Source organism: Anser anser (genome assembly GCF_964211835.1).
Source record: "Anser anser genome assembly, chromosome: 2".
NCBI classification, from domain to species: domain Eukaryota; kingdom Metazoa; phylum Chordata; class Aves; order Anseriformes; family Anatidae; genus Anser; species Anser anser.
In genome coordinates this window covers 110,148,396-110,167,120 of record NC_139721.1, presented here as the reverse complement: position 1 = coordinate 110,167,120, position 18,725 = coordinate 110,148,396, and the positions used below count along the sequence as shown (strand labels likewise).

General features: G+C 38.9%; 1 protein-coding gene across 6 annotated transcripts in view; it reads left to right on the top strand.

Annotated features, from left to right (window-relative positions):
• KIF13A (kinesin family member 13A) overlaps positions 1 to 18,725 on the top strand; it is a 126,317-nt gene that overhangs the window by 53,640 nt on the left and 53,952 nt on the right. For all 6 annotated transcript variants that reach the window (XR_014579670.1, XM_083824049.1, XM_083824047.1 and 3 more), the window contains 4 exons: positions 5,284 to 5,344; positions 16,313 to 16,405; positions 16,983 to 17,163; positions 18,184 to 18,271. Coding sequence is in view for 5 of the 6 variants with exons in the window: in XM_083824047.1 (XP_083680173.1) it covers positions 5,284 to 5,344; positions 16,313 to 16,405; positions 16,983 to 17,163; positions 18,184 to 18,271 (423 nt within the window). In the remaining variant the exon portion in view is untranslated. The remainder of the gene's footprint in view (positions 1 to 5,283; positions 5,345 to 16,312; positions 16,406 to 16,982; positions 17,164 to 18,183; positions 18,272 to 18,725) is intronic.

The following is an 18,725-nucleotide window of genomic DNA, read 5'->3' as shown; positions in this document are numbered from 1 at the left end:
AAGGATTTTGACTTTTGCTTTTGAGTGTTCTCCCCAAAATTAAAAAGGCATTTTCAATGCCCAGGAATGCCCAGTTTGAGTATCAGCCATCGAGTATTTAGCATCAGCAGAACTTCTGATATCTTTGGTGTTCATATTGACAGGGATTTTCTTACCTTCTTCAGAGAAATGGGTCTTAAGAAGTAAAAAATTAAGGAGTATGCAGAGTAATCATTTTTTTCTTATATCAAAAGAAAAAATACTACCCACTATATTTGTTTTGAAGGAAGAATAATCAGCGAAGACGGGAGGAGGAAGGGAGCATCTTCTTAGATGAGACTAACGGGATTTTTTATTCTTTGTCCTAGCATAGGTTCTGTATACTGACCCCAGGTGAGTTTGTGTGCTCCTCTTAGCACTGCATGTCCTGCAGCTTCCTGCATTGGAGGACAGGAAAATAGAAGCTAGCATCTTTATTTAATTAAAAAAAAAAAAGAAAATATGATTAAATAGGTCTCACTACTCAGTTAGGACTCTGCCCTACAGGCATTTCCCATAAAATGCTTTAGTTACGTATGTGCTGAAGAGCCATACTGGTTAGGAAGTTGCTCTTACAAGCCTTATTTCTTACTCTCCTAATCCTTGCATTTGGAATCTGTTTTTCCAGAGGTCTGAGTTGTCCTGTAAATAGTTTTGGTTGGGTGCTTCCTTGAATTATCATTGCTTGGAATGTTCCAAGTTTCTGTTCTGTCATTACTGATCCAAGTAATTTTTCAATTTTTGCCCACCTGTTTTAATGGAGAAGAGAGTTTTACTGCAGTTGCTATACACGTTATACAGGTATTGCATGCCCCAGCAGCTTCCACTTTTTTGCCTGACTTTTTTTTTTTTTAAGTAATCTTGTTACTTTATTCTCTTAGAAGGAATTAACAATTTTCCAGAAAGGATTTTATAAATAGACTAAGTCTTTGCCTGGGCTTTTTATGTGCAATGTGAAAACATGCTAAAATCCTATATTTACATTTGTTTTATTTTGAGACAGATTTTTTTGCCTTCCTCTTTCATAACCATTTTGGAACTTCTTAGGATCAGTTTGACCATTTTTTAAAAATACCCTTTTAAAGGAATCCAGATAATTGCTTTTCTATGAGAAGTGGCTGTAAGGACATATTTTAGTTTAAGTCTCTTTACAAGATCAGTGTTTATGTTATTATGAGTCATTGAATAATCATGATTCACTGCCTTAACTGAGGGGAAAATGTGTAGGACAATAGATTAAATTGGCCTACAGTAGTTCTGTATCGACCCTTTATGTCATTACACACGAGCATTTGTAGCTGGGTAACCTCTCTGAACTGGGTTGTGAGATCCATTGCAGATAATAGTTTGTTTCGAGGGGGACGAATAGGCATGTCAGATTTGGATCCTTACAATTAGGTTTTCATTTGCAATTTATCTGCTTGCAGTTTGATCATAGAGAGATTAGGTATTGTTACCCAGTCCCAGGAGGAAAATTTCCACAGAAGAAGAGGAACGGGAGAAGAGAGACGCTGTTTCTTGGGCTGTAAAAGTTACAAAACAGGTTAGAACATAGAACATATGAAGCAAGATGAACAAATGCACAGAAGTCATTTGAAATGCACCCTATTTATGTGAAGTCTGAAGGTAAGGGAAAGTAAATGATGCATTTTGCTCACAGTTCAGTAGCAAAACTACATCTTTCACTAACAGCAGGGAACGTCCTGACTCATGAAGTTGTCTCTGTCTATTTATACTGCAGTAAATGACTCAGTCCTCCCTGTTGGATTATAGTTTTGGGGTGGGGTTTTTTGTTTTTCCTCTCTAGAAGGAAATTCCAGAACTCATTTCACTCTTGTGGACTAAGCATTGTCTCACTGTCAAGTCTTCTCTTAGACCTTGCATTTGGTATATTTTGCATATAATTAGGAGAAAGAGAGGGAGCAAAGTTGCTGTGCTTACCTGAAATTTTATCCTGATATTTTATCCTGAAATACTTGCAGCAACAGACATTTCAGGAAGAGTTTGGTTACAGTATATCCGTAGGTTAGATTGTACAGTAATTCTGCAACAGCAGGGAATCCAAAAGGTTCTGCATTCCTGAAAGCCAAAAGGAAACGATCCATAACCATCTTCCACACTTCAGGGTTTGTTTCAGGATATTTTGCATTTCTCCTAATAGATCCCATGGCTCTTACTCTATATTGACCTGCATTGTTTGTCTCACTAAGGAGGTCAGCTGTTGGTAGACTAGGCATGGGAAATCTCAGCCCAAGCAAAGTTTTAATAAAGAAGTGGTTCCTTCCCGCCCCACTTGGGAACCCAAAAGAACACACACACGCAAACAGATTTTCTATGATTAGCTCATCCATAGTCAGTTTACCGTGGTAAAATGTGGCAAATAGACTGCAACTTAACGGTGTGCTTGGGCAAAATAAAACTGCCAAATGCCAATGCTAAATGTCTATACTGTAATTTTCTCAGATGTGCAGGAAAAGCAACTTGGATAAAATGACAGCGTGTAAGTGTTTTTACAGGACACTGGTCCAGGTCCACAAGCGCACTGAACACAATATTGAATCTCATTCTGTTTCTACCTAGCTGGAACCTTTGAGTGACATGCTAGCAAGTCTTTTTATTAAAGCAGGCATACCGATAGCTTGTCTAACAGAATTAGATTTTCTGTTTGTAGTTTTGTAGCTTTCTCTGCTGAGCTGCAGTACTGTTCTTGTAGATTAGGCAGGTCACCTGATACTATTTATTTAGTCCTTAAGGCTCAGACATTGTCCTTCTTTGAGCATTAGAAGTCCAAGTCATGGTAAAACTTCTGTGCATCTTGTGTTGATGTCTGCTAAATAGTCATCTCACCGAGTTCTGCATGTTGAGTTCCTTTTGGTGCTGTTTTGTTACGGTTGGCAGAAGCTTCGGTCAGCCTTAGCTTAGTGGTCGCTGGCTGTGTCTTCAAGCCTAGAGGAAAGGAGACATCTTCCAGCCATGAAGACCTACTGTTATGAAAAGCTCTTTGTCACAAATTGGGGGAATTTTCTTGATTTTTTATTCTCTCTGCATAAAGATCTGTTTACCGGAAAATATCTTTTTCCTCAGTAAGATTCTCTAGACGTTTGACAGGTTCATCCAGAATAAAACTTCACATTCGGTGATTTGGGCATGTTCAGTTCAATTTTAACTCCTTCTGTATTTAGACTTATTTCTCATAATATTAATTACAAAAGTTGTACTTGAAGAAATGTGAAGTATTTTGTTTGTTTGTTTGTTTTTAAACACCAGGACAGCAACTTTTAACATATTTTTTTGCAGACTTCCTCTTTGATGTAGGCTAGAGCTAAAGTTAGTGATACGGTCCTGGAGAGGAAGCACATCCTCTATTTCTAAATAATGTTACTGCTCTTTTTTTCTTTCTTTTTATGGTACCCAACTAAGCATCCAAAAGATGGACCAAATTGTCATGATTTGTTCATACAAACTTACCTATTTTAAGAGATGGAGTGCACAGACTGAGTGCACTGCTTTCCTTGTGCTTGTTGATGCTGTGACAACAGAGCTTAATATGTCAGTCTGCTGGCAACAAAGATCATCTTGTTTCCTGAAGTTCCTGGAAGAAGGAGTTAATTTCTAGACTAGGATAAGCTGGATACTTCCCTTGCTTTTAAAACAGCAAATGGGAGAACATGTGTGTTCTGGGTCTGGCTGGGATGGAGTTAACTGTCTTCACAGCAGCCCATATGGTGCTGTGGTTTAGATCGGTGACTCAGTGTTGATAGCACACCAGTGTTTTGGCTATTGCCAAGCAGTGCTTGCACAGCTCCCAGGCTTTCCCCATTTCTTCCTCTGCCCACAGTGAGGATGCTGGGGTGGACAAGAAGCTGGGAGGGGACACAGCCAGGACGGTTGATCCTGGGTGACCAAAGGGATATCCCATACTGTATGGCATTCATGCTCAGCGATAAAAATGGAGCAGGGAGTGGTCTGCCAAAGTAGCTGTTGCTGGAAGACCGCCTGGGCATCAATCCGCTTGTGGGAGGTGGTGAGAGATTGCCTTTGCATTGCTTGCTGTGTTTTTTCTTTCCTTCACTTATTCAACAGGCTACCTCAACACATGAGTTTTCACACGTTCACTTCCCATTTTCTCCTCTGTCCTGCAGAAGGGAGGGGAGTGAGCAAGTGGCTGTGTGGGGCTCAGCTGCTGGCTGGCATCAACCCACCACCACGTTTCACAGTTCGCTTTCAGGCTGTTCAGCTGCTACAGCTAGTGACATAACGGAGTAACAGCCATTCTGTGTCGACAAGCACAGGAGCAGAACATGTTTTACCTTTCTGCTGTAGGCATGCTTTCCTCACATGCTGTTACAATTGTGGGGTTCTTTACTGCAGGCACGTAGAAGCAGCATGCTGTTTACAGGTCCACAGGCTTGCTTCTGTGCCGCTACCAGTTTTCTCAAGTAAGATTCTTTTTCTTTCCCTTCATATCTGGTTCTTCAAATGCTGTGTTTTTCCCAGCTGAAACCAACAGCTGTCCTCGAGCCTAATACCTCAGGTTTGCATTATATTTTTTCGTTATCTCCCCACTTGGTGTCCTCTGCATTCAGATCAGGTGGTGCTATCTTTTGTACACAGCCTGAATGTGAACAATTAGATGTTGAAAGCATGTGGCAACAGCATTGTCTTTCTGTCTTCCTGTCCCCATCTTAGTGCACAACAACTGGGAGCAGCAGTTATAGAGTTTGACTTTACTGTGGAGCTCAGTGCTGGAATTAAATTATTATTATTATTAGTAGTAGTAGAGAAATAATAGCCTGGCCATGTGTAATAGCCTCACACAGGGCTGGCATTTACTCAGTATGTGGTGTAGAGTCTGAAGAGGATTTTAGTAATGAAAATTTAAGTGGGGATAATTGTTACGTACTTTCACATAGGGACCCTAGTAAACCTGTCTCTCTTCCTTCTTTTCCATGTAGTATGTCGGATTCATGAACAGTAGGAAAACTTTTAAAACTGACTCACATATACTTTTTAAAACTATTTCATGCTGTTATAATGCACACTTTTTTTTTTTAAGCAGTGTGGATAATACAGGTAGAAAAAGTACAACTGCAACTCTTAAGATTTCCAAAAAGTATTCCTGCTGGTGAAGTCTTCTACAATTCTGATTCAGGATCTACAGAAACAATAGAGCCTGTCTGCAATTAAGCAGTTGTGGATTTATACTGCTTTGAGAGATGTCTTGTAGCCTGAATTTTTCATTTGTCTTTTTATGTGCTTCTACAGGTGTTTGCCTTTGATCACTGCTTCTGGTCCATGGATGAATCAAACACCTCAAAATATGCAGGTAAGCTATTCTCTGTACGTTCAACAGTGTAAATAATTTGAGAACATATGAGAGCTTGATCTTTTGTCCTCTGGCTTTTTTTTTTTTTTTTTTTTTAATGTTATGTGCTGTGATGCTCGAGTGACTTCTTTGCAAAAGCACACCTTCCATTTTTACAGAGGTTTAGTCATGTGCGTGCAAGCTCGCTGGTTAATAAAGAATGCAAGCTTTAAGGTGCCCAGTACACTGCCTGGGAGGGGTGCTTTTCTTTACATATAAGCCCTAGTGCTCTTTTTTTCATCCCCTGCAAGAGCCTCTTGTGAGAATTCGTTCTGTCACTCAAGATGAAATTGCAGCTCTGTATCAGAAATTAATTCTGGCTAAAGCTAGTGATGAAAGTATGTGTTTTCCGTGCTCTCCATTCCTCTGCATGTATGCTCTCCTCAGATGGTGTGATTATTTCAGGCCTTTCCAGACATTCATATTCCGATTGTTCAGATCCCTGGTGTTTTTGAGTGATCACCTTTGTGATACCTTCCTCCCAAAAGCTGGATATTCCGGACCAGATTATCATCCCAGTGGTTAATTTTCTCATAGCCGGATTAGTGTATTAACATTAATATTTTGTAATATAATTTATTCTCATAGTCACAGCCTTGAACACTAGGATTTCACGGTTGTGGTTCAAAGAAAGAAGAAAAAATAGTACTTGGTTAAGATACTCACTATGAAATTTTGTGATCTGAAAGAAGTTTTGAAGGTTGATAGGGTTAATTAGCTCAAAGCTTGAGATCAGTGGTCTAATAAATAGTCATATACCTGTGTTTTAGAATAAATCTCTGACTGCTGTAGCCCTTGGTGTCAAATCCTGAACCTCAGGAGATGCACTTGAGCATAGATTATGTTGTATTCCTTGCTTGTCTGAGCAACACAGGTTTCCTGAAGAAAACAGTTCTGTTTTGGTTTGTCTCAGTGGCTGTGTTTGCACTCAACAGATGCACTGTGCAGTGCTCATAGTTCAGACTGGAAGATTCTTGGAGCATGCAACAGCTCTTTTTGTGTCTGCATGCCTAGATTTCCCTTTAAAGGAAGGAGGTAATGATACACACCCAGATCTTGGCTTGATGTGCCTCAAATGTGCAGGTGGGAGCTGCACCTCTTGGGTGCATCACAGTGTTAACCCGCTCCTAGAGAACTGAGACCAGAGGAACACCTCTAACCAGTTAAACTTGTTTTTGTCATGGTTTAAGCCATCTCCAGGTGAATTCAATGGGATTCCAGGTGAACCTATTTTTAATTTGAATCAAAACTGGATTTCTCTAACCTCTTTCAGAAGTTGTCATTGAATTCGTCTTGACTGGGAACTGAAGCTTTATTGTGTATATGCACATGAACTCCTTGTTGGACAGGAGCCTAGAATGCTGCTACTTCTCTTGTATTTTCTCACTGTCCACAAAGTTAGGTGGTTTCGGCCATTCAGATAATGTTCCTGTCCAAAAAAGAAAATTTTCCTTCTTTATTTCAGAAATACGATAAGAACGTGAGCTTTGAGACTTGCATACAAAAAACAATGCTTTCACTGTATTTTTGCATGGTCTTGAAGCTATCTCGTGACTTCCAGCCCTCACGTTCTAGAACATAATGAATTTGGCAGAATATAAAAAATAAAAGCAAAAAAATCTGTTTCAGCCCTGTTACTGGGTTGTTGGCTTGTTCACTTGTTCTTACATGAATGGATACTATCTAGTACTACGGTAGTGCTTCTTGTTCTAGAGCCAACAAACGAAGTGCCAAAGTGGTAGGATTTTAGCTTTTATATGTCTGTAGTATTTAAGTCTCTTAAGTCTCTTTTACACTTTGGCCTAAATTACTGTATTGAAGAAATACAATTGATTTTGGTCAGGGTTTTTAATAATTCCTCTGGCTGTGCTCATGGAACAAAGCCCCATTGCTCTAGGCACCTCAAATATACATGCTAGGTCCAGATACTGTACCAGAGACTGCTACAGAGCTAACAAGTTCAGGACTGCCAGACAGCTGGCAACCCAGATTTTTCAGACAAACTCTAATTTCTTGGTTGGGCACTGGGCTACAGAAGGGGTGATGATCCGGAAGCTGAGCAGATGCATGGGATACTTCCTGCCTGGCTTAGTTCTATATGGATGAGTGAGTTTACTGTCATTGGCAAGAGCAGTGATTAGTTGCACAATTAACAAGAAACATGTCCAAAGCTTGAAATAGCTAAGTCTGGAGTGCTTGTAAATGTGCATAGCATATGAGCTTTAAGCTTAACTGAAATTCCTGAGATAAAAAGGTATGTGAGTCAAATTTAATGGCTTGAAAACACCTTTAATCTGCACCACACAAATACAGTGGAAGATGTGACAGTGAAAGGTTTAACAAGAAATTCTCAAATACGAATCATCACTTCATGTGCAAAACTAAGGCATATTTGTTTTGCATTATGTTGAACAGATATTGTTATGTATATTATTCTACATGAAAGATTTGGTTGATTGACACGTGAGATACCAAAGCCCCCACCCAGAGTGGTGTGCACCACAGACAACGTATGTCTGAATTCTGTGTTGGCATGTAGATACCTCTTTTCTTTTTTCTTTTTTTTTTTCCTGTCAACAACAACAAAACTTGTACTTTCCTGAAAATGCACGTTTCTTACAGGATCCTTAAAGCTATCACACATAAGTATGGGCTGTTTTTGTTTTTCACGTTGCTGATTGATCTACAGTATTAACAGCACTTACTATTATTGTTTGCACATGAGAAAGATTCTTATTTGGGTAAACTTAACACTGTGGGCAATTGGTAATATTTCTCAGGGTCTGGGAGAACAGGACTGACCCTGAGATGGGATCAGTCATCTTTTTCTCTTACCCTAAATTCCTTCTGAGACGTGCATCTTTTTGTCTGGAGCTCAGGCTTATTTTGCTGTATTGACTTTCTTTGGGAACTCATCTTCAGGAAGGTATGAGGGATCTTATTCAAGTTTGAAACTTCTGTTTCCAGCATTTAAAGATATGGGGGTTGTTGCTGTGAAGACCTAATGTCATGTATTTAGGACCTAACTTGTATTCCAGTAATTCTACATGGACAAAGATTAAACTTTTTTTTTTCCTTCTTTTTAATGGTCACAGTTGTGGTTGTTAGCAGCTGTGGTGGTTTTATCCTGATGGGCAGCTGAACTCCACCACAACCACTCTCAGTTCCCCTCCTCAAAGGAAAAGGGAAAGAAAATGCGATGGAAAGGGCTCAAGGGTTGAGATAGGGACAGGGAAATCACTCAATAATTATCATCATGCAAAACAGACTCAGTCTAGGGAGATTAAAGAAATTTATTGCCTATTACTAACAAACTGGAGAAGTGAGAAACAAAGAAAGCAAACTAAGAACACCTTCCCCTCATCCACCCTCTTCCGTGGCATCCCTCCCACGGGATGCCGTCCTTCCCGAACTGATCCTGCGGGGGCTGCCCACAGGCAGCAGCTCTTCAGGAACTGCTCCCACACGGCTCCGTACCACGGGGTCCATCCCCCAGGAGCAAACTGCTCCAGCACGGGTCCCCCACGGGCGGCAGCTCCCCCCAGACCCCCTGCTCCTGCGTGGGCTCCTCTCCACGGGCTGCAGCTCCGGCCCGGGGCCTGCTCCTGCGGGGGCTCTCCATGGGCCGCAGCCTCCTCCAGGCCACATCCACCTGCTCCACCGGGGGCTCCTCCACGGGGGGGCTGCAGCGTGGAGATCTGCTCCGTGTGGGACCCATGGGCTGCAGGGGGACAGCCTGCTCCACCAGGGGCCTCTCCACAGGCCGCAGGGGAACTGCTGCTGCGTGCCTGGAGCACCTCCTGCCCTCCTGCTGCAAGGTTTCAGATAGTGCAAGAGATAGAGGTTCTGTAACAGCTTGATATCCCAGCTTGGATATTGTTCAATGTAGAACCCCATTCACCTTTCATTAAGGGTTGGTTAATATTTTTTTTTTTTTTGGCTCTTCTTTTTTTTTTGGCTTCAGCTTTTGTCTGGATCTTTCTCTTCTCAGTGACATTCTCTTCTGACTTTTAATATTGAAAACGAAGCATTTGTAATCTACATTGAAGTAGGGTTGTTGTTCGTTTTTTTTTTTAACCTAACCAAATAGCAGGCAGTGGGATGATTACTGTTGATATTGATAATGTGTGTTTCTGAGCAATTTGTGGCTGCGTGGTTCCAAGTAAGGAACAGTTACAAAACTGAGTTTATGCTGATCACTATATGCTACTTACTGGGCCTTTTTTTTTTTTTGACAATTTAATTCTAAAGCGAGTAGTTGGGAGTTTGGTGAGTGTGTGAACCTCTTACCTGAAAGTTAAAAAACAAAAATGAGTCAATGAAGTAGATTATAAGGAGGAAGGGGAATTTGGTTTTAGTATAGAATGATTTTTACTTGATCTGGAAAAGAGATGACCTTTGCCTTCTAGGCTGTATGAAAGGTGTTTTGAGAGTAAGGAAAATAGCTTCTTATTGCCATTTGTTACTTGACTTGAATGGGCCAAGAGTCAGTTCCTGGATAAGAACACACCTGCTTGCCTTGAAAAGCTCATAGAAACAAATAACAGCAAGACATTTTGGTGAAGGGAAGCACATTGAGAAAATCTCAGAGACGGGAACAAAGAATTCTTTTTACAAGCCTAGACAACAGTGAGAGCCTATTGAAGTCTGTAATGAAGTGGATTTTTGAAAAGAAGGAAAAAAACCCTTCAGCTTGGGAAAGATTCAAAAGATGGTGTAAATAACTACAGTAGCACTTAGACAGGTCCATTACAAGGACCCCACTCTGTATCAACTTGTCCATAAAGTTTTCTTAAACTTCCTAATCTGCATCACATTTGGCCTGAAATCTCAGATCTGTGTTTCTGCAGGCTGCATTGTCCTGAGAGGCTAAACACCTGACTTCAGGCTAAGCTTTAATTTTATTTGAAATACATATGCTGATTACTGCTCTTCCAGCAGCTGTTTTAAAAGGAGACAAACCACACAATTGGCTTAAAGAATTGTAGTCTCCTACTCTCATGAGTGATTGTTAGTTGTGGATTTTGAGCAGACAGGAATGTCTGTCTGTCTGCAGTTCTGGCTTACCCATTTAAGCTGTTAAGTAGGAGAATATACTTGAAATCTACCCCTTTCTTACCATTCCCTTGACTTTGTTTTTGGAGGAGGCTGCTACATAGCATGTAGGCCTTGATTTTGGGTCACGCAGCTGACATCTGACTAGTGCATTTTTGGGGAAACCTAGTTACATGGTACAGGTTTAGCATGTTAGGTCAGGCAATTAAAAAAATGTAGACATTGTGGCACTTAATTGGAAGCACTTCAGACCCTTTTCTGAATCCAGGGCTTTGAAGACTAAAGACTGCAGTGCTTTGTCAATATTACAGTTAGGCTGCAGGAGTTAGACTATACCAACTGTTGTGCTTTTATGTTCTTGTTAAGATCAACCATAGTCATCTTTCTTCCAATATTAGATTTTTTAAAAAACTACTGTCTAGCAGAGCTTTTGATTATTCTAGTCTTTGCAAATAAAGTTTTATTTTAACTACTATATCAAGGAACTAATTGCAATTGTGTATTAAAATGTTCCAAGTTAGAGATTAAGCCATAGAGAGACATGGACCAGCTTGAATATTCAGTGTTGTACATAACAAGTTGTTATTTGGTTCCAGTTATTTTCCCTGTATACGTGAGTCGAGGGGTTCAGGAACAGCAGTGAGGTGTCCTAACATTGCAGTCAGAACCTGGCTGAACGAATCTATGCTAACTTGAGGAGAGGCCCGAGACAGATCTCGAGTTCAGATTGGCAAGCTGCTGAGAACAGGAAATACTGGACATCTGAAAACCAGACACTGAAACTAAGTTTTATTTCAGTGCATCTTGATTGTAAGTTAGTCAGTAAAACAGTGGCTCTTAGCAAAGGCTATAAATATTAATGGCCTTTTTTTAAAGGAGACTTTGTTGTCTTCTCTTTCCTCTCCTCTGTCTGGTTATCAGTCACCAGTCTGGTGATCCGAAAATCACAGAACCATAGAATCATTCAGGTTGGAAAAGACCTCCAATGACAAGTCCACTGCTAAACCATGCTATCAAGTTCTACATCTGCACGTTTCTTGAAGACCTCCAAGGATGCTGACTCAGCCGCTCCCCAGGCAGTCTATTCCAATGCCACAGAACCATTTCAGTAAAGAATTTTCTCCTAATATCCAACCTAAGCCTCCCCTGGCACAACTTGAGGCCATTTCCATTTCATGCATATATGAGAATGTGTGCATTTAATTTGTAAAAGTGATTGTCTTCATTTTGCAGATCGTGAGAATGTGTTCTAGGGTTCTTCTGCAATGTGTGGGCTTCCTTAGGAAAGTTGTCAAATTGGATCTCCTGGTCAGGGCTTCAGGAAACTGGATGAGTAGATTTATTTGGAGGAAGAAAAGGGGGAAGAGCATAGAGATACAAAAGAGAAAATACTTAAATATCTCATTCTGAAAATGATGTACTGTTGTAGTATTCTTGCACATCAGGATGTTTATTTGTCTTTCTATTTTCAGGGACTTTGTATCTTACATATTTTCCTAATGTAATTTTTCTAATAGTTCATTCTCATTCAGAGATCCCAGCTAAGAGATTTTCACACAGCTCTGCAATTAGATAGTGTTAGGGTTTTAGTTTAGAATTATTAGTGATTTAATAGCTACTGTTAGCATGGACACGCCATATTTTGCTGTTTTCACTTTGTTTTATAATTTTACCATTGAAATACCCATCCAGCAGGTAGAGAAGATGTGAAAAAGTTTTGTAGCTTCAGTGTGATATCCTGAATGGCCATGGTGCATAGTAATAGCACACACATGGCACTGGAAAGTGCCAAGAACTGAGTATGTTAAAATGTAGTTCTCAGAAGATGAGTTTCCTTTAGCCTTCAGGTAGGTCGAAGATACCGTCTAGGCTGTTGAAATCTTCCAAAGGTTTAGTATGGTCAGTGCTAAGAAAGGAATGTTGGTTGTCTTGGTTTTTGGGTCTGTAGGACAATGGCAGTGTGTGACAGAGTACTGAGCGTATGAAAAGGCTCAGTCCTGAGAGCTAATGAAAAGGTTCTTGAGTGAGTCTCCTGCTGGAAGGGGCCTTCTAAGAGACTGAGAGTTACTTCTTTGATCTTTCTTAGATTTTGTTTTACTGTTGGCACCAGGCTTGTAGCTGCACTTGTTGAAATGCACAGATAAAGTCTTGAAGCTATGAAGACAGTTATAGTTGTCTGGTGAAAGGGAAGAAGGCTTCCACATTGTCTTGGCATTGCTTTCCAGTACATCCACCAGTGTTTATCAGGTTTTGATTAATGAGGCATACCTACAAGGGTGTTGATAGCATTTCCCATCTTGCAGTGTTGGCAGCACTGCCAAATGTGCTGTAACTGGAGTTACAGAGCATACAGCGACATGGTCTGAACATTTTCTTACTGCGTGATTTCAGTTCAACAGTCTTGCTCTTTAAATTAAGCGTTTTCTCTTGAAGCGAGATTATTTAGGCTGTGGTCTGTGAGCAGAGCTCACGAGACTGTGCTTCCCTGTCCTCTGAGGAAAGGGCAGACGGGAGATCCTGCCCTGTGAGAACTGGCAGCTCATACACCCGCCCCAGGCTTCCAGTGAGTCTTGGCTGTGCTTTCCCCAGCCTAGTGGCGTGTGTGTCAGACACCTACGACTTGCCCGTGTTTTGGACAGAAGATGGGAGAGGAGACGAGTTTCGACATCTAGTCTCGGTTGCCTCCACAAGAGTCTATGTGATCTTACCCGGCTGGAAGGTTGGGCAGCCCTGTCTGAAAGACAATAGAAGTCGGTGTAAGGGAAATCTGGTAACTAAATAGCAGGGGTGAACAAAAGGACGTTTTTCTGTTTTGACAAAATTAAATTAGGATTGAGTTAAAACCCCTGCTCTCTTTTTTAAGCCCTAGGTATCTGTGGAAGAAAAATTTTGTAAATTAGCAGAAATATTAATTGCTGTAGTGTAAGATTATTTAGGAAAACCACAATCAGTAGTGTAGACAACAGAACTGCATTATTTCTTTTAACCTTAAGTGCATATAGACATAATTCTGTATAATAAAAATTTTGTAATCAATCCAAAGGTGATGTTTCATGATGAAAATATCTCCACATCTCATGGATGATATGCTCTTGCCCTCAACAGTGCACTGCATTAGCAGAAGAATAAAATACTTGTAATACCTGTAATTGAAGTTTAAATTCTTCTTTTCTGTGAGTTCATTTAGAACCAAATTTTATTTTATCCCATGGTAGTTTGACAGGTTACTCTAAACATCACTCTTGAATGGCCTGTTTGTCTATGTTTGTGTTGCTGAGCTCATAAAAATCTTTTTTGCAAAAAAATATCCAGCATTATCTGTGTTATTTAAACTGCCTTCCTCTTGTGGTATTTAGCAGTAGAAGATTCTGTAGGTCATCTCATGGTTAATGATGACCATCCACAGTTTTGTAACATTTCGGTATCTATTTTTTTCTTGGGAAACATGGAGGAGGTTGTGTTTTATTGCTGGTCAACAGTGGGCAATATGGTTTTTATCCTCTTCTGACAAGTGATTTTATTCTACACTCACAAATATTGCAGAATATATGATTTTTTTTTTCTTTTGTAGAATAGTGTTTGAATAGAAAACACTCATAAAAGGATCAGTGTCCCCATCTTTTCAACGTACTGAAGTGTCCTCATCTCTTTTACACATTCATCTATACAATTGAAAAACTTCTTCCTCTAAGTAACTGTTAAGAAAGAAAAACAAGCTTTGTTTTAAAACTCCAGTCCTTTTTTGTTGGATCATGTCACCAAAATTGTTGTGAATTTAAGTTAGACATTAGAGATGTGGTGAGCTAGAAAATGGATGTTGGCCATCACATTTTGCTAGGCAGAAGGGAAAAATGTAAAAAAAAAAAAATATCAAAAAAACCCCCACACACAATTAGGAAAAAAGATTTGACTGGAACCATGAAATACCAAACAAAGTGTTTTCAAAGTAAACTGGTGCCACTGCTTGACAGTACTGGTGCTTAGGGACATGTTTTAGTGGGTGACATTGGTAGTAGGGTGATGGTTGGACCAGATGATCTTGGAGGTCTTTTCCAACCTTAGTGATTCTATGGTTCTATGCTATATGCTTTTATTCTCTTAATAATTTTACTCAACATCCATCTTTACTTGATTTTGCATTCTTGCTCAGCAAGACAGTAAGTGGCTCCTTGCCTCTTTGATTTCCTAACTTCAAAACATACCCTCAGGAGTTGGTTGGAAGGCATATTTTTGTGTATTATACCCTCTTATTATACACTTCCACTGATACGTTTTCTTTATTCATTCTTCAGTAGTTTGTTAATGTTCTCTACATTGTTGTCAAACAGTCCTCTGTCAAAGTATATATATTATAAAATGACTGAACGGTCATAAGTTGAATGAGAAGTGAATGAATGTGCAGGGAAGGAGATGCAATTATTCCAGAGTACAGCAGGTTCTCCTCTATTTTGAATTCCTCTGTTCAGTGTTTCTGAAGTTACTCTGGGCAGTGTTAATCCAAGGAGCAGTAGTAACCCTTTGGAATTTTAGAAATCCAATTGGAAAGGTATACATGGACCATTTTATATGGCATTGTTGTCCTAATTTTTCCTTTACAGCAAAAGAGAAATTAGGTTAGAAGTAACAGAGACTTCTTACTCTTATTTACATTAGTGTAAACCATTCTACAAACAGTCATTCCACAGGTTGTTCTGCAGGCATTCTGTGGCCTACCAATTACTCAAGGATCATAGAGAATAAATATTCTCAAGCAACATATAAATGTGCAGCTAGATTATTATTTTTTTTTTATGCAACAAGGTTCTGTTATGAGAGCTATAGAAGTCACTATTGCATCCAACGTACAATTTCTTGTAACTGATAAACAGACAACTGCTAAAACTAAATTAACGGAGAAGTGTGGCTGTTCACCACTGTTCAGAAAGTCACCAGGCAGTGTACGTAAGTTTAAAACCAAACACCAGAACATATATATAAATGCTGTCCTTACTTCAGTTCTTCTTCCTGTGGATGTATGTACAGATGGTGCAATTCTCAGATCGGAACTCAAACCAAACAACCCATTGATCCTGTTTGTGATGTACAAATTCTGAGCTTCCTTATTAAAAAGGAAAAACAACAACAACAAACCAACCCAAAACAACAACAACAAAAAACGCTACTCCTCTTCTATCTCCTACATCTAAAAGATAGAAGCACATCTATGATCTGCCTGGCATAGAGAGATGATTTTCAGACTATGAATTCTGCAGCTGATGTTTCAAACTATGGACTTGCCAGTATACGTCCTCAGATAGATCTGCTTAAGTCTTTCAAACTCATAATGTGCCTTTCCTGCCTCGATGTCTTCAGAATGTTTCTGCCTGGATTCCAGCATCCCCTTGATGTGGGGTGGATAACAATGGTTTATAGTGAAACTTGAGGCCAGTTCCCAAGAGAACAATGAGTACTATTTCTAGCATTGCATTTGTTATATGCCTAATATTCTAGTTCACTTATGTACTTGTTGCAATTCTGTTACAGAGCTCTTTGATATAGTTTGTGATTAAAGAATGCATGCTGATTGCAAAGTTTACACTTAAATAATACAAAGTTTTGTTATCTAAGTCATTTTCTAAGCATTCAGCGTATATGACTCCTTTGAAAAAGTGTTCCCTTCACATGAAAATGAGCAGTATATTTAAACACAGAGGTAGGAGTTGTACTAGTTTCAGACAACAGTTTTGAACTTTATTCACTCAGTTATATATGAAATCATTTGTTCCTTAATCCACACGATAGTAAAAATTATCCCAAAACCTTTTTTTCTTGCTTTCCATAAAGTTTAATCTGTCATTTTGTGTAAAATAAACTTACAAAATAATTATTTTTTAGGTCAGGAAGTGGTGTTCAAGTGCCTTGGAGAAGGAATTCTTGAAAAGGCCTTTCAGGGATATAATGCTTGTATTTTTGCCTATGGACAGACAGGTAAGAGTCACTTGTGCTGAAGAAAGGGAATACTTCTTGTGCACATATATGAAGTAGGAAGAGCACAACATAAATATTAAACTAGATAGTATTTAAAATTATATATAGAAATGTAATGTTTAATGTCAAACATTTTTATCAGGATGCTGTTTTCTGTTTCATTTTAGTGATTTGTAGTTGCTTCACTTCTTTGGAGATTAATGTCCCATTTAAATGCACAGCAACTTTAGCCAGTGTCACAACAACTAACCAGTGACAGTATAAATGCAGCCCTGTAAATATGCTCCTCGCTGCTACCTCTTGGGACTGTTTTGGAAGCCTGAAAGGAGTAATTCATACCCAAGGCTCATTCAGTTGTGCGTGTGTGTGTGTTATAAGAGACTGTTAAGATAATTTCTCTTTTTGTTTACTTGTATCTTGTAGTGCAAAGAGCAAGCATTCTGTCTGGAATAACATGTCGTGTTGTTCTGATATGTACTTCTGGAGAAATAAAAAGAGAATTAAAACATTCTTCATGAGCAACTGAGTAGCTCAGAAACTTCATTCTAAAGCATTTTCTTTTCCTTTCTTCCTTTAGGTTCAGGAAAATCCTTTTCAATGATGGGCAATGCAGAGCAGCTGGGTCTGATCCCCCGGCTCTGTTGTGCTTTATTTCAGAGAATCTCTGTGGAAGAAAATGAATCTCATACTTTTAAAGTTGAAGTGTCCTATATGGAAATCTACAATGAGAAAGTCAGAGATTTACTTGACCCAAAAGGGTTAGTAGCTTCACCCTCACTCACCACCTTCCTTTTTTTTTTTTGTTTGAAACTGAAAAGTGAAAATCAGTTCTGGAAATCCTTGAGAAGGTTTTTCAGAATGTACGTTTAAACAGCTCCTTTAGAAAGAAGCAGATACCAAACGTCAGCAAGAAGAAAATATCCATATAAAGCTTGTATATGAAGTAGTATCCAGTGTGGATTGATTTAAATATGGCAGCAAAATATATGCAAACAAATACTATGTGAAGTAACTTAACACCAGAAAGCAAATGCTGAGGTATTTTTGCAATGATATCCAGACTTTGTTCAAGTAAAAAACTTCATTAATTTTCACAAAGAGTGCAAAACTTATTAACAACTTGGTTTTCCTTGTTTAGAAGTTGGACTTCTGGAATGGGAAGGTGCAACACCTCAGAATATACTCCTGGCACTCTTTATTACTTCTGTTTTGTTTGCTCAGAAATACTGGCTAGGCTCTCTGGCATGAAGATTTCTAGATAAGAGATATCTTGATAGTATTTTTTCAGTCTGAGCATTGATAATTGTCTTTTTTTATTCTTTAGCATAATTGCATTGGGTAAAGAAGAACGCAAATTAGTTAAAAGATAGATTTTAGACATAATTGACATATTTCAATAAAGCATGGAAAATTTAATAAAGAACTGAATCTTTAGCAAATTGCTGGGGGGAATTTGTTGTTTCCCTTTTTGTCAGTATTCTTTCTGCCAAATAAGGCATTTCAGGTTTTGATCCAGCCACAAATACTGGGGTGGGTGGATGCTCTGAAAATAATTCATGTATACTTATTGAAACCAGTTAGATTAATTTGAGTCTTTATTATTCATTAAGTCAAATCTTTCTGGAAGACATTTTTCTTCTCATGATTAATTGAAAAACAAAAGAAAATATCATATGAAATTACAAAAATCTTCTACATAGTACAGGTGAATTTATGTCTTTTAGCTGGAATAAAGTTCACAGTAGTGGATTGTGTATAAATTCTATTTTATTCCATAGGAGTCGGCAGTCCCTTAAGGTTCGAGAGCACAAAGTGTTGGGGCCATATGTAGATGGCTTGTCTCAGCTGGCTGTTACAAACTTTGAGGTAAATCTAAACCCATGAAAGGTGTCTAAATTATATACACCTAAGCAGTAGGAATCTTACCAGAGATAAACTAGTATCCATCCAGAGGTTTCATTTCTTGAGTGTTTACAGTCTCTGACAATCACAAAGATCTCCTGTAATGCTTCCACAAGTATTTATTTAATAAAGCATTGGGTTCGCTGTTATGTAGGTTAAAAATACGAAAAGTGATATCTCTGTATTTTGCAGTTGCCAATTTATATAATACATCATGTTTTCTTGACAAAGGAAATGTGAGGCTTCCAAAATAAGAATACTAATTCTTCCAGCATTAATTCCTCTGATGTTGTTGTTGAATACAGCCTCTTACTTTATACAAGTGTATTGGATGAGAATGTACAGCATGGCTAATATAATTAATCATTTAAATCACGACAGCATCTGAGCCCAGTTGAGTTACTAGAATGCATTCAAA